General features: G+C 30.2%; 1 protein-coding gene across 2 annotated transcripts; it reads left to right on the forward strand.

Annotated features, from left to right (window-relative positions):
- Positions 1 to 10,293: 10,293 nt before the first annotated feature.
- On the forward strand, positions 10,294 to 13,684 carry LOC114131003 (cuticle protein 7-like). 2 transcript variants are annotated; one of them, XM_050202917.1, is made up of 2 exons: positions 10,294 to 11,610; positions 12,876 to 13,684. In XM_050202917.1, exons 1-2 carry the CDS (start codon positions 11,596 to 11,598, stop codon positions 13,524 to 13,526), a joined length of 666 nt encoding a protein of 221 aa, XP_050058874.1. In that variant the 5' UTR covers positions 10,294 to 11,595; the 3' UTR covers positions 13,527 to 13,684. The 2 variants fall into 2 exon arrangements, with proteins under 2 accessions (XP_050058874.1, XP_050058873.1); XM_050202916.1 differs by having other exon boundaries at positions 10,298 to 11,610; positions 12,873 to 13,684.
- Positions 13,685 to 15,248: the final 1,564 nt, after the last annotated feature.

Consider the following 15,248-nt stretch of genomic DNA (forward strand, 5'->3'; position numbering starts at 1 on the left):
TTGTCTATTTTATAATTCGTTTCATTGTTCAAAAAAAATAAGACCAATTATTTTTTAAAAAACCTCAAATGTATACATATATTAAATAGATTTAAATTAACATAAATCTTATATATTTATATACATAATTAATTTAGTATCGTATCATGTACCTACAAATAGTAGATTGTGGGTATCTAAATACTAAATATATTTTGAATCTATTCGTTTGATTTTACATTCATGTAGTTACATACTACAGTAGTATAGTCAGACTAATCAATATATAAATTGACTTTAAAAAATAATTTTGTGAAATAGCTATACTGAAAATAGTGCTTTCAAAGAAAATAATACTTGTTTTATATTTCAAACTAATTATAATTTTTATAATTTAATGATACATATTACCTATTACAGATAAATTAATTTAAAAAAAAAAGTTGTTCAATACAAGTCGCTATGAAAATGTAGTTACCTAAAAATAGTACTATATTGTTGCAAAATATAAATTATAAAACGCATAAAATTAAATTTTAGTGAAAATTCATTTATGAAATATGTACAATCAAAAAAATATAACTGTACATTATATTTAGTTATAAACGAGACATACTTCAATACTTCAGCACTAAACTATAAGCGTTTTAAAATTGTATATGACTGAGCAGAGTAAGTAAAATGTTTAAACTTATATCGTATTTAAATTCTGAAAATACTCAATCAATAAAAAATCGTTTGGATTATTATAAAAATCTAGGATATTATACATTAAAAACAATAAAAACTATAATTAACTGTTATTAAATGCTTGACAATATTGATAAAATTATCTAATATAATTATTATTATACAACTTTTTTTTTAAATTCTCATTGTTTGAACTGGACTACTTGTTAAGTATAATATTATACTTAATTTATATTATTTTAACTTTTTTATAAATAATTTTTGAAGTATAATGAGTGTCTCGCTTTAAATGAAACACCCCTCATATTATAATATGTAGATAACCTATTTAATATAATATAAATTATTCACCGACAACAGTCCGCACACAGACGTCCGACGTACGTCATACAATTCGTTACAAATTTCGTGAACCGTTTCCATAAGGACTTGCCTGCCGCACTATCTTCAGTCGCCTCATTTTCCGCGGCACGCTGACGCCGCTGCTTCTGTCTATGTTGCGCCTCCGTCTTTGCTTGTACGGAATCGCCAAAATCTACGACGGCCGCTACCGTTATGAGATCGGCGTCCGGCGGCTGCGGATAATCGCAATGGCACCGATGCAAAGGTCCACCGATTTGGTGCGAATTATCGGACGTCATTGGTCGCGATCGGAAATAAAAGCTTAGAGAAGCTGCAACAGATGACTCTGACGATGTATGTCGAACAGTATCGGACGATTTCACGTGCACGACGCGAAATACTTGAAAAAGTTAAACGTCAACCTTTGCGTCTTTTACACAGGTATGTATCTGACCAGTCAATGTGACGGCGATTTGTTTTTTTCGCAATTCACTTGATCCGCGGCACACGGTAACGTATTATATTTAGCGCCCATTATTGCTTAAATATCATTATACTCGTTTTTCTGTGTATAAAAAAAACAAACAATCAGCGTGTAAGTATTAGCTGTATACAATATACAAATAATTGATGTTGACCGTCATTGACGGCCAATACTTATTTTAAATAGGATGGTATTTGTTTTCGGTGTTTCATCTATATACAGACATAATTACATAGGTATATAAGCACCAAAAAATAAGAGTGTACCGTTAGCATAATAGATAAAGTTACCTATTTAGATGTGTTAAAAAGTATATTTATTTTTCATTATTAGCGTCCGAGTTGAATATGTTTGTTTTCCGAGTCATTGATATTATTTTAATTTTATCAAATTTATATTTTTAGAGTTTTACCTACGTTAAATAATATTTTACAGATAATTTATTATACCTATTTATTGTTTATTTAATTGTTTTAATTTAGTAAATAAGGAATACATTATTTTGCTGACAAATTTTGAAATACGAGTGATCTTTACACGGAAGTGATGATATTTTCAAGTTAACAGTAATATAATATTACTAATATTTCAGTACCTACTGTTGAAAAAAATGCTTGATTAAATATTTTAACAATAAAATAAAACATAAACAATTTCATATAATAGGTACAGGTTGTTTTTGAAGTATTATGAATCATGATTCATAGAATTTGTTGTAAGTACAACATCCGTGTTTAACATTTTATTTTTTTTTATTCTTATGGTCTATTGTTTTTTATTTTTTTTTTTTTTTTGAATGTATAGAGTCCCACTCATTCTAACGTTACACACGTCGACTCTTATCAAAATATTTCACTTACTAAAATATCAAAATTTGTAATATTATTAAAAATGTTTACGGTTTTATTAACTCCATTAATACATAAATATGAATGGCAACATTGGCAACCATTTAAAATATTGTTTAAACTTGACTTAAGATCTTATTGGCTATTGTTTTTAAAATTATTATATAGAGTGCTATGGAGTATGGACCACTTGTTCGAAGAATAAACTATACTTAATTATTTTTTCTTTATGATTCCTATCAAAACGTATTATCACACGTAACCACGTGGCTGAATAATTATTTAGTTTAGTTTTCTGTTTCAAGTTAATTTTATGGCAGATAAATTATACTCGTGTATAGGTAACGAACTCGATGCAAATTTTCATCACTAAATAAACTCATCTGAAATCCAATGTAAGTACGATTACAAGTTTTTAAAATCATTTACCTTTTAAAGAAATTATTTTCTTTTATTAAATTTTAGTTTTTTAAAAAAAATTAAACAACATTTATCTTAAAAATACTTATTTTAAGCACTTAAGCACTTCAATTTTAAAGAACAATAAATTAAAATATTGTTTGTTGGTCTTAAACTACATTTTTAACAAATAAAATAAATTAAAACACTCACTTACCTATATTAATGATCCGTTTAATAATGCTTACCCGAGTCGATAAATTGTCAACACGTTGAGTGCTGATGTCGACACGCCGTCGACAAATTCTATTCGTTCTCTGCACTCTGCAGCGGGCGTCGACAACTTGTCATTATGTTCTTCGATCTCTCAATAATATCAGTCTATAATAAGTAATTTGTTCTTGCGTCTCCGCACAAGGTAGACCTCATTGTTAAATCTGTTGTCGTTTGAAATTCCGGCTATTTTTATATTATTGATACTCGATTTTCGTAATAAAGGTATCAATTGATTATATTAATACATCGCATTATTACTTACATTATTTACTATAATTATAAATTATTATTCGAGAATGGCTCCACGTGGAGCCTCAGTGCCTCACTGATTATTTTCTTTTAGTCAATGAAATAATAATATTATATTTAGTTGGTTAGTAAATAGTTATAAATTATAATATGTTGATTTTCTTGGATTGTCATATTATCATGTTAAATATATTATATATAGGTACAATAATTATAGCAACTATATATTATTATTTCATTATTTCTGTACAATTACGCTTTTTATAAATTTTTTATTTTTATTATTATTTTGAATACGTACTCTACATTATACAGAGTGTGCTTAGTTATTTTATTAAATGTATATGAACATTTTCTTTCGCCTCACAGGGGGGTCACCGAATTCAACCCATGCCGCAGGCCCGCAGTAAATTATGATACAATGGTATGATATTATAATCCAGTAGGTAAATATTTTTAATATTTTTTACATAGTGACACTTATATTTCGAAGTTAAATAGAATATGGACGATGCATGACCTGTTTCGATCATAGTACTGATATTATTTTATGCCTATACCAGACGATCGAATGTGCTTAGTACTCTAGTATGTATGTATATATATATATATAGTTACTTATGTTATTACAAAGAGTGAAGACTAACGTAAGTGTTATCCATAAAAACTATGTCAGAAAGATAAATAGTACTCCAATAACCTAATTCCGTTTTTATGTATCTTTGGAAGAACTAATAGTTTTGGCTCATCGTCAATTAGTATATATTGTTTTCAGTTTGAAATCCAATTTCCTAATTTAAGAAAAAAAAATCCATAAATTTAAATTTTGTTTATTACAATTTAAGTAGGTACTGTGTAAATTACAATTTTAGATATCTACTACATATTACCACTGATTACAGAATGATAATTACCTATCTATTCAATGCTACTATACCATTGATTATATGGTTAGGTATATAATAATATACGCGTAACGCGTATACTACATATAGAACATTGCCTTTTTATTATAACCGTTTTTAATAATAAATTATAATTTAAACTCTTTCAACATGTATAGCTATTAGCCTTAAGGTGCCTAAAAATTCAAGTAAACACTTCCAACAATTTCTCATAGTAGGTATCATAAGTTTATATTTTATTTGCTATATAAGAAATAATTCGTACTTGATTCTATGCTATTTGTTATTATTATATTTAACTGATCTCCATATAATATAATTGGGAATACTTGTAATAGTATCCGAATATTAAGGTTTTACAACTCCTTTTTTTTTTTTGGAATCTAAACCTTATAAAATATTTTAAATAATTTCACGCATAAATTATTCATACAACTATATATAATATGGTATGTATTATATATTTAGGAGTTTTTGCGTTTAATATATTAAGTACAAATTTAACAACCTCGACGTTTATTTTAAGTACCTAGTAGTTAAAAACAAATAATATTATCAAAAATATTATGTCATAAATAAGACGGTATTATATACGAGGAAACTATGGTAGGTATTTATCGGATCGAGTTTGGTGAATAAGATAGGTAAATATGTAAATATTATTTAGGCTAAACCAAAAGAAAATTCAGACACAGTGTCATAATATAATTCGATTTGAAAAACACTTAACAAACATTATGACAAGAATGGCACTTAAAACTGAACTTGAGATATTATATTATTCGAAATATCAAATCTTCAGTTGTCGAACGCGTGTCTTTCACTAATCTTTACAGAGATTTAAAATAAATAATTATTTACAATCAGTGACGCAATTACAGGAGAGGACGCCACTATTTATAAATTAATATGTATCGAAATCAGTTAATGAATACTATAATCAAACTAAAAAGTTTAGGATTTAGATGATTTATGTAATGACAATAACATAATGTGTACATTTATACATAAGGTATATTATAACTAGTAATTACCATATAAATGTACAACATTAAAGTAATAAGTCACGATTACAAATTGTTTTACTTAAATCGTTTACTATAATCAGGTAATTAATCAAGGTTTAAATACCGATGTACGATTAAACTACAGAAATAAATTAATATTCCATCGTAAGTATTGTAAATTATAGTCATCAATCATATAATTTAAAAAATTTCAATTATAAAAAGTTTTTCTTTATTGTTTATGCATATTATAGAATAATAGATATAAATGTAATACAATTATAAGGAAACTGATTTTATAGTAAACACCTACATATCATTATAATTTATTACGATAAAACATTTTAATAATTAATACCATTTATAGCTGATTTTGTATTAAATATAATTACATTTTAATGGTATTATCCATAATAGTCATTTCCTAAATAAATAAATAAAATATTACACTATAGTACATAAGTAATAGTAACTTGTCTTCTGTTTTAACGGGTCGAGTTAAGATGTTACTCATAGTGCCAAGTGTCTACTCAGTACTCGATACAATTTTTATAAGACTATTAACTCATACACTAATTTATATTAGTTACCTATATATCACATATTAAGTAATATGTTGCATATTATATAAGTATGCCCATACAAATTACACGTATTATGCGTCATGTACACATAATTCCTTAAACGTATTTATTCGCTAACGATGCTGATCTGAATTCTATAGATTAACGTAGTACCTAATATTCTGGCTATCTATTCGCCATTATATCATTTACTATAGCTTGTGGTTTGCAACGTGTAAAATGTACGATATTTGAATTTGTGAAATGGATTTGCAATAAAATACAAATTATTTTCATTGTCCAAACATATTTAATTGAAAGCATTTAGAACACGCATAAGTGCATGTGCATATTTTTTATAATGCAAAAACAATGTTATTGTTATTGCTTTATTTAAAATTATTCCAGCTGTGAATTTTTTTATATATTTATTATGCTATTGTAATAAAAACGAATGAATTAATAAGATATGTAAAAACCCAGAATGCGGACTAAATGGTTATAGTGGATAATTATTGTGTTCATTATCGGCTTGTTTATTAAAAATAAATTTATAGATTATCGATTTACATAAAGGTAGTCTGCAGTACTTACACGGCCAGTGTGCCTATAACATCGATATGGATCGTTTCAAAATTTAAAATTTAGTGTTGTAGTATTTGAAACCTCTGATATGAAGTATGCACCGATCACTTCAGTGGATGTAGAGAGATCGTTTTCTATGTATAATAAAAATATTTTGTCGGGCTATAGAGTCAGTTTCACTTTTTCAAATCTAAGGAAATGCATGATAAATATTTTTTTTTCAATTTTTTTCATTCATTTTTATAGCTAGTTCATGTTAATTTTTGGCCATGCTTTTTTTAAAAAATAAATATGCTTCTTTTTTGCAATTTTTAAAACAATCGTGTGATTTTTTTGTTGCTTGTTATGCTTTAAAATCCAAGCCCTATATATACTATATATTAGGTATGAAATTATAATAAATTGATAGTAGATTCATGTATTTCGAGTGGAGAGAGAAAAACTATTTTAGTCATATCTCCGCCCCCTTCAAATAAATCCTAAATACGCCACTGTAGCTCTCACTCAGTTAATTAGAGGTTTAGAATTTAGAATATAAGTCAACACATCAAAATGACAAAATTACTTGAAACAAATCAACTAGGTAAGTAATCCGAGTTAAATATTAAAAATAGAGTTAAAAAAAAATAATATTAAGAAAGTCTACTGTCATAAATGCGTAGAATTACACGCGTTAAAAAAATTGTATTCGTAGAAACTATTGGATCTGTCAGAAATCTAGATTTTGTGTGCATTACAATCGTTTTTTTTTCCCGCAATTTTTAAATATGACGACATAGTCTCAATAGGAGCTAAGTATGATTTTTAATGTCGGAATAATATAATACGAACACATGATTAATAGTATAGCGTTAAATGTGTATTTTATTCTATCACTTTATGGTTAAAGAAGCAACAATAACCAGAGTAATAATAATTTACGATATAACAATAATAACGCGTGAATTTATTTTTGCGCTTATATTTTAATGGTGTTGACTATATAGGCTTAGCAACTCAATTATTTCAGAAAAAAAACCACAATATATCGCTAATGAATCACGAGCTCTGCGGCCGATGTAAATAATTCGCAGGAAGTCACGGGGTCAAGTTGAACGAAGTTGGGCAATATCACAGGCACAGGTGTTATAATAAGGTAGGTAAATAATTATGATAGTTCGTTCGTGTCATTTCCAGGGCGGTGTATCTCATGAAACGTTCACGACCAGTTGCGACTCATTACGTTTCGTTACAGATAATATAATATATATATTTAGGTATTAGATATTTTCACCATTACCGGTGTAATATAATTTACTATACCAGGTATGTCTATCTATATATTATATACGACCAAACATATATTTATATAAATATATAAGTGTGTTTGAGTGTGTCTATAATATTATGTAGTCCTTTACGTCGATGGTGGCTGCAAACCGAATCGTACTTACGCGAGTAATAATAACCGTCATTGCAGACTTGCACAATAATAGCAGCTGCAGCGGTAAATTATTTAGACCGAAGGTTTCTCTCTGGTCGGAAAAATGTTTAAACAAATTATTCGGGGATTCAAATCCTGCTCTACGGTCGATTCATAACACGGTGTTTAACTGCAAGGACGGTGTCGCTACCTCTCGCGGTGTTCTAGGATAAACAAATTACAACTTATGCAGGGCTTTGAGTAAATCCTTAAATAATACCTACATTCCGATAATATCTAATACCACATAAGTGGGCCGGCACATTTTTTTTTTTTTTTGATTTAAACTAAAAAGCCAAAATCCTTAAACACTGCATATTTAACCGTTAGTCTAGAAATACCAAATAAACTTTATATAATATATTATAACAAACCCAATTTGCAATTTGCAATTGGCTAACAGTGGATAACAGCGAATTATCCTGCAGTTGTTAATGCATATACATAGTTTATGCCGCCGAACAACTTGAGGTATTTTAATACGTATATAAATGTCGTCACGTTTTCGGTATTTCGCTCGGATAAAACGCGTAAATAGGATAACGTAGATTTAGCGAGATAAGTCCTTTGTATACAAAACCGTAGTACCCATTATATACTTCCACGTATTTTCTTGAAATTTTTATTTCTCTGTTCCACTCGTGTTACGACGTTTACGGTCAGATTGGCTATGACTAGTTTTTACTTTTTGTATTTACGTCACTTGATTTCGTGTGGATATTACAACGTATATATTTTGTCACTTTTTGTGATCCTCTATTTAGATATAGCTAGATGATTGTTACGTAATTCTAAGTCGTTCTCAGAAACGGTAAACTTTTCACCGTCGCATGTTCTCTGTGTCATTCACAATTTAATTCCTACACTTAATCGTATAATAATATTTGCTATACGATATTACGATATATTATACAGTAGTTTATATATTTATATATATATATTTGTACAGGTTGGTATAAGAAGATTTTTTGATAAACGATTAGACACAAAATAGTGTTAATGTCATTATAACTGATGGTAACTATCAAATAATAATACATTATAACATTAACCTATATAATATACATGTATCTATACAAATAGGTACTATATGACGTATATGCTGTATCTATATAATAATGCTACTATATAAAAATGATAAATTATAACGATTTCAGTAGCTGCAGTGTGTTGTAGTAGTTATTATCTACGGTTTTTTGTTACGTAATTATGTTATTCGTTTCTAAAAATATTTTTTGACGGGTTATATTGTAAAAAAAAACCAAAAAACCTACTACCTACTACTGATTATTACATTAGGTATGAAAATAATTTTACTCATTATTTATTATTTTTTTTTTATATATAGGTACCTGGTACATGTATAGATATTTGATTATCTTACGACGAAAGTCATTCCAACAGTCCTGCAGTTTGCGAAAGGCATTACACGTGAGTTATTTCGTTCTTATTCGATTCAATAATATACTAGTCACGAGATTTTTTTATTAGGTACTGCATGTGTACCTACTTTCGAGTATATATAATATATATATCATTTATAAAGTGGACGCCGCTTATAAAACTTGGTTTAGGGCTAACACAAAGTGAGTCTTATAACCGAATGAATCTTATAGGTGAAGTGGGAAAGATCAAAGACAAATTGTTTATAAACTATTAACTCTGTTTTATTAAATACATATTATACATAATAGGTATGTATATTAACTTATATAAATTGTAAACTTTCATTATTATTTTTACTTATTCCAAATGAAATTAGATAATATGTACTATTTTAATTTTGCATGACATGTGTCACAATATTGTGCACAATTTATAGGTAATATTTATTAAAAAAAAGTACTAAAATAAATTGTGATTTCAGTTTGTTGTTTTATTATTTTTAATAATTATTTCGGAGATATATTGCTCATTCACGTATTATATTTTAAAAGCATATTTTTTTTCTCGGAAATTCTTTTTCCTTCCCACGTTGATTTATTCTATTGGTTTTTATTTTCCATGACTATTATAGATACATATAGTACCCATAGTGCAATATACATAATATATAAAAAGAAGTAATACACGTGTATTTAAGAGGCACAGCGACCCTTTTTGTTTTCATAAACTAAATATTGTCCACTATTACGCGCTCCATTCCAATGAGCATACAAGCTTAGTTTTTCAATTTGCACGACAATCCTTCCCCCGTAAAATTACGTAAGATAAAAAATAGTAATAAGTTTCTCCAGTCCCCTTCAATAGAAAAAATGAACTGAATATTATGTACAAAACGTAATATAAAAATATGCGATTATTATTTGTATTGCGTTTCTTCGCGCGTGTTGAAAAAATAAACCTTTATCAAGATTATTATAATAATACAAAAACATAAATGTAACACAGAAAAATGTATGGAAATGCATATAAATGAAAATATATACTTTTAAAACAGTGTTGCTCAATATTATTTAACATAGATATTATTTTTCTTTTTTAGATGGTGACGGCTGCCGGCGGCAGTAGCCGGTTACAGAGTACAGTTTTTCTAGTGTAAACTTAAAGTATATATCAAACGTATGACACTATTCATAAAATATATCTTTAGAGTAGTGTTCTTACCGTGGTGGGTAAATTGCGTCAGTGAAATGGACTTATTATTATATTTACTAAGCATCCTCCATTCCTCCATCCCTTTTGTTTTCTTCATTAACGCAGTAATCTGATTTTTAAAATTTTTAAATATCTTATAAACTATTATTTCAATTATTGTGATTTTTATACTACTTGAGCAATTATCCTCTCATAGTTTTCTGTAAACGTTGACACGTCAAAACTAATATTATCGAATGAGTAGTTTTTGCGTTATTTCAGTTTGAGTAGTAATGATGATAATAGGTCCACCGGTCCATGATATAATGGGTTTGAAAAATATTATTGGTGGGTTAAATACGATGTTACATCTATTTTATATTTTATTAAGTTTATAACTCCCAGTCTTTAATAAGTAGCACAAACAAATCTCAAAAATTTGAAAGTGTAGTTTTAAGTATATTTAAAAAAGTAAAAAATCAAAATTTGAATAACTTTACTGCTTTAATGGAAAATAAAATAAAGGTGAGCATGCTTGGTAATTCACTCTGTACACGTGAAGAACGAATAGATAGATAATATAATATAATATCCGTATTACGGAACTGAAAAGTGTATCGGGCCATCAGCCATTGTTCAGATACGCGTACGACTTATTATGAAACCGACCATCTATTATTATTATTATGCATTATATTGTTGTCTAGCAATATTATGGTAACGAGGGCCGTTCTCACGCGCAGCGCTCGGCGACGTTTTGACTTCAAGTTTCGTTTAAATCGCGAACCGCGACCACGGCGGTCAACGCTAACCGTACCACGGAATCCAATTATTATTATCATATACTCATGTACGAGCCACTGTAGTGCCACTCACACACGCGTAAATATATTTTCTCGGGGCCGGGATAAGGGGCCCGAGGCCACGAGCAGGTACCTACCACACACTCGCGTGCAGTCCTTCGTTATTTTTTACCTCTTCCTTTCCTTCGACTTCGCCGAGCCGCCCGTAAGCCTTCTTTACATATAAATACGCGTCGAAAACCGTTCGCTTTCAGTCTTTTTACTAGCGCGTACGTCCGTCTACGTTATAATAACTTTTATATTTTCACAACTGCTACCTACGAAATATATATCGTTATCCTTCCAAAACCGACATCACTCGTACGCTGTTAGTTCGCAAAAGTCCTGCACGTAGAGCTGCGTATACTAAATACGAAATCTACTACAATGACATCACACACGGTAAGCTTGCGATACGGTGAAAATCTATTCGCGTTTCATCATAATGTATTCGTTTGTTCTAAATTATTAAAAATATACATAATATAGATGCATCTGAATATATGCGAATACGGGATTCACTGAAATTATTTAGTTTTTTACGATTTGTATTATCATGACGCGAATGTATATGTATAGGTAATAGTTATATAAGACTATAGTGTTTTAACTTTTAATCGCTGGATGTGTGCGGAAATCGTTGATAAAACTATACCTCGTTCGTATATATAGTGGTTAGTTAACCGCACAATACTAATAATACCAATTTTATCATTTATAGCATATTTATAACATTACGTTGTAAGTAATATTCTGATCTCCAAAATAATAGATCCGTTTATCAAATATTTTTTTTTAAGGATTTTGCCGTTTATTTCAACAACCAAAACACGTGTTTCATCATTATGAAAATTTAAAATTTGACATTCGTTTATTTATTATCGCATTACCATTTTAATACATGTGTCTAATTTTCAATGGTTAACGTAATATTATGTTAAAACCTTTCAAAACGCATACTTTGTTTTAATATAATACCTTAAAAAGGATATCATTTTTAATTAAAAAATAATGTTTTTGTCGACATTAGTTTGTACTAAACGAGTAATAGCTATTATAGTAACAGCTTGTTTCACTCGATTTTGTTTTCATAAAAAAAATAATAATGAACCTGCTAAAACATAATATATAAGGGTCCCGAAGATGTGCCAATCAAGACCCATTATGTGTAAACGTATACATTCTAACCACTATAATAGCATTTGTATATTATATTTAATTATTATAACTAGCCTATCATCCATAATAATAGTTTAACACATCTGAAATTTCGTGATTCTTTAATTCGCATTTAGAAATTATGTACCTAGATACTTTAATACGCGATATGAAAAATTATAAATTTATATATAGGCGTTATCAAATATCAATATTCATAATTGCTCCCATGTGTTCAAATCGCGCCGAGAAGGGCGGGCGCGAGGTAGGTAGTTTTCTCAATAATTATAGAGACGTATTATTATATATATATATATATATATACTTGGCGTAATTATGATAGTAAGTATATGCGATTCGATTATTTAAGACGGACGAATTCGTTTAGACTTTAGAAAACTTAATAAACACCGACAATATTTATCACATTCGCATAATATATAGTTTATAAAATAATGCTTTTTTATCGAAACCGAAACCACACATAATAAAATGTGCATTTTTAGCAGCTGCGGTCACTGCAGGTCGTAGTGGTCGTCGCCACTGTTCTGCTGCAGCGCACGACGTCGGGCAGCCCCGTGTCGGCGTACGGTTACGGAGCGTCACCGCCGAATCACCGTCACAACGGTTACTACGAGCCCGCCGACGCCCCTGCCAAGTACAACTTCGCGTACGACGTGTCCGACGCGTACACGGGCGACTACAAGACGCAGACCGAAGAGAGGGACGGCGACTACGTCAGGGGACAGTACACGGTCGTCGAACCGGACGGCACCAGGCGCGTGGTGGACTACACGGCCGACGAGCAGAACGGCTTCAACGCGGTCGTGTCCAAAGAGGGCCAGCCGGCCGCCCCGGTTCCGGCGCCGGCTTACCGTCGCGGACCGCAGGACGCCGGTCCGGTTTACCGTCGTCGTCCGGCGGCTTACCCGCAGCCGACCGCGGCCGCCCCGCCCGCCTACCGGCCGGCCTACAAACCGGCCTACAGACCGGCCGCCTATAAACCGGCCTACAAGTCGGCCATATCGGCCGCTTACCGCCCGGCCCCGGCCGCGGTGTACCAGGACGACGCCGCCGCCGAGCCGGCGACTGCTTACCCGGCCACCCCGCTTTACAAGTCAGCTTACAAGCAGCCGCCTTCCTATTACAGGCCGTACTGATTGCTGCAGAGTCCGATGTATTTATGTCGATCAATGACTAAAATATGTAAAGTGTAAATTTATCATAATATGCATTATAACTGTACTTATTATTAAAATTTCAATGTTAAATGTGTTTATTAGTTATATATAATTATAGATCGATCGTTAAAATAATATATATTTTTATATACTCGTCGACGAACCTATTATACTACGCGATGTTCGTGACGGTTATATACTTAGGTGTAGTTAAGTGTACCTGTACGTTACGACACGCTGTTTCGATAAGTATATAGAAAATAAACGGATAAGGTTAGGTTAGGGTTAGGCTATTCATTATAGCTATAGCGTTGTTTTGAAATTCGCACGACTACACTCCCCGCCATAGGTCAAGTCAAATTACCCGAAGCTATACCAAAAATATATACGTTTCCAGCTCTATCCTGGTAAAAGAATAAGGTTTTCGACATTTTCTTTTGCGAATATATAAATGTACGCCATTTCCGTAATTCCGTGTATTATAATATTATATTCTAGTTTAGTTTTGAAATTCGGTAGATTACAATCCTTCTCGCCCGTAAAATATGACGTACAATCGAAAATACAAAGAAACGGCAAACAATAACAAGTTTGCCACCGCCTCCGCAATCGGTGGTTGAAATGAACTTTTTCAAATTGTCTCTCTCATTACGAATAAAAAGAAAACTATTACCGTGAAAATGTAACACTAGTTTTGAAATTTGGCAACACTCCTTTTCCTTAAAACTAAAATTACACGAAGCAGCGTGTATTTTCAGTCCTATCCTAGGTATAATTAATATTTTCGATTTTTTTTTCTTTTACGAATATAATATAATATGTCATAATCACTATAATAATATGTTCTGTGCATACGTTTAAATTAACTATATATACCTATATAGAGCACGTACAAATTTGGTATCTGTTGTATAAACTTGTTTGTAATCACTTAACAGCAGCTATTTGAAACGGCGCGTATAATATAAACCATACTAATATACGTGGTATATATAGATTATAGGTACTATAACACTAATAATATATTTTCCCCAAAGTATCTTCATCAACCGTCTACAGTCAACATTGATCCTTGACATAGGGCATAATCGCCACATTTTAGACTTTTTGACCGTAACAGTCTGATGCTACAGAGAAAGCGTGTAGGTATAAGTATTTATATATTTTATTAAAAAGTAATATAACTATGAGAAATAAAAAAAAATATAATATATTTTTTTTTTAATGTGGCTTCTAACGGCTCAAAATTAATTTGAAAAAATATTTCCAAAAACGTAAATAGTTTTTTAAATAATGGTTGTCTTATTATGTGTTACACTGTTACGTACTTACGTTAAATTAAAAACTCACAAAATATAAAATGCATTGTACATATTATTATTTAGTAACATACATTTTAATATGGTGCATTTACACGCAGACTATAAGCCAAGACCCAAGATCAACACGTCATATATTGCAGACCCATATTAAATTATTATATACATTATATTACGAGATATAATACATACATCTCAATATCACATTATCACGGATCATATTATGTGGAAGATTTGACAATTATAATACACCAAACTTGCATTTATTTATGTCATGTTTACAAGATTTGTACACATATTATTTTATATACCTATTAATATCTACCTGCATACATTATGCTTATTTTCAAACACAGCGAGCGGCAGCATGCTTGAGTAATGA

The sequence above is a fragment of the Aphis gossypii genome, chromosome 3, assembly GCF_020184175.1.
Source record: "Aphis gossypii isolate Hap1 chromosome 3, ASM2018417v2, whole genome shotgun sequence".
Lineage (NCBI taxonomy): Eukaryota > Metazoa > Arthropoda > Insecta > Hemiptera > Aphididae > Aphis > Aphis gossypii.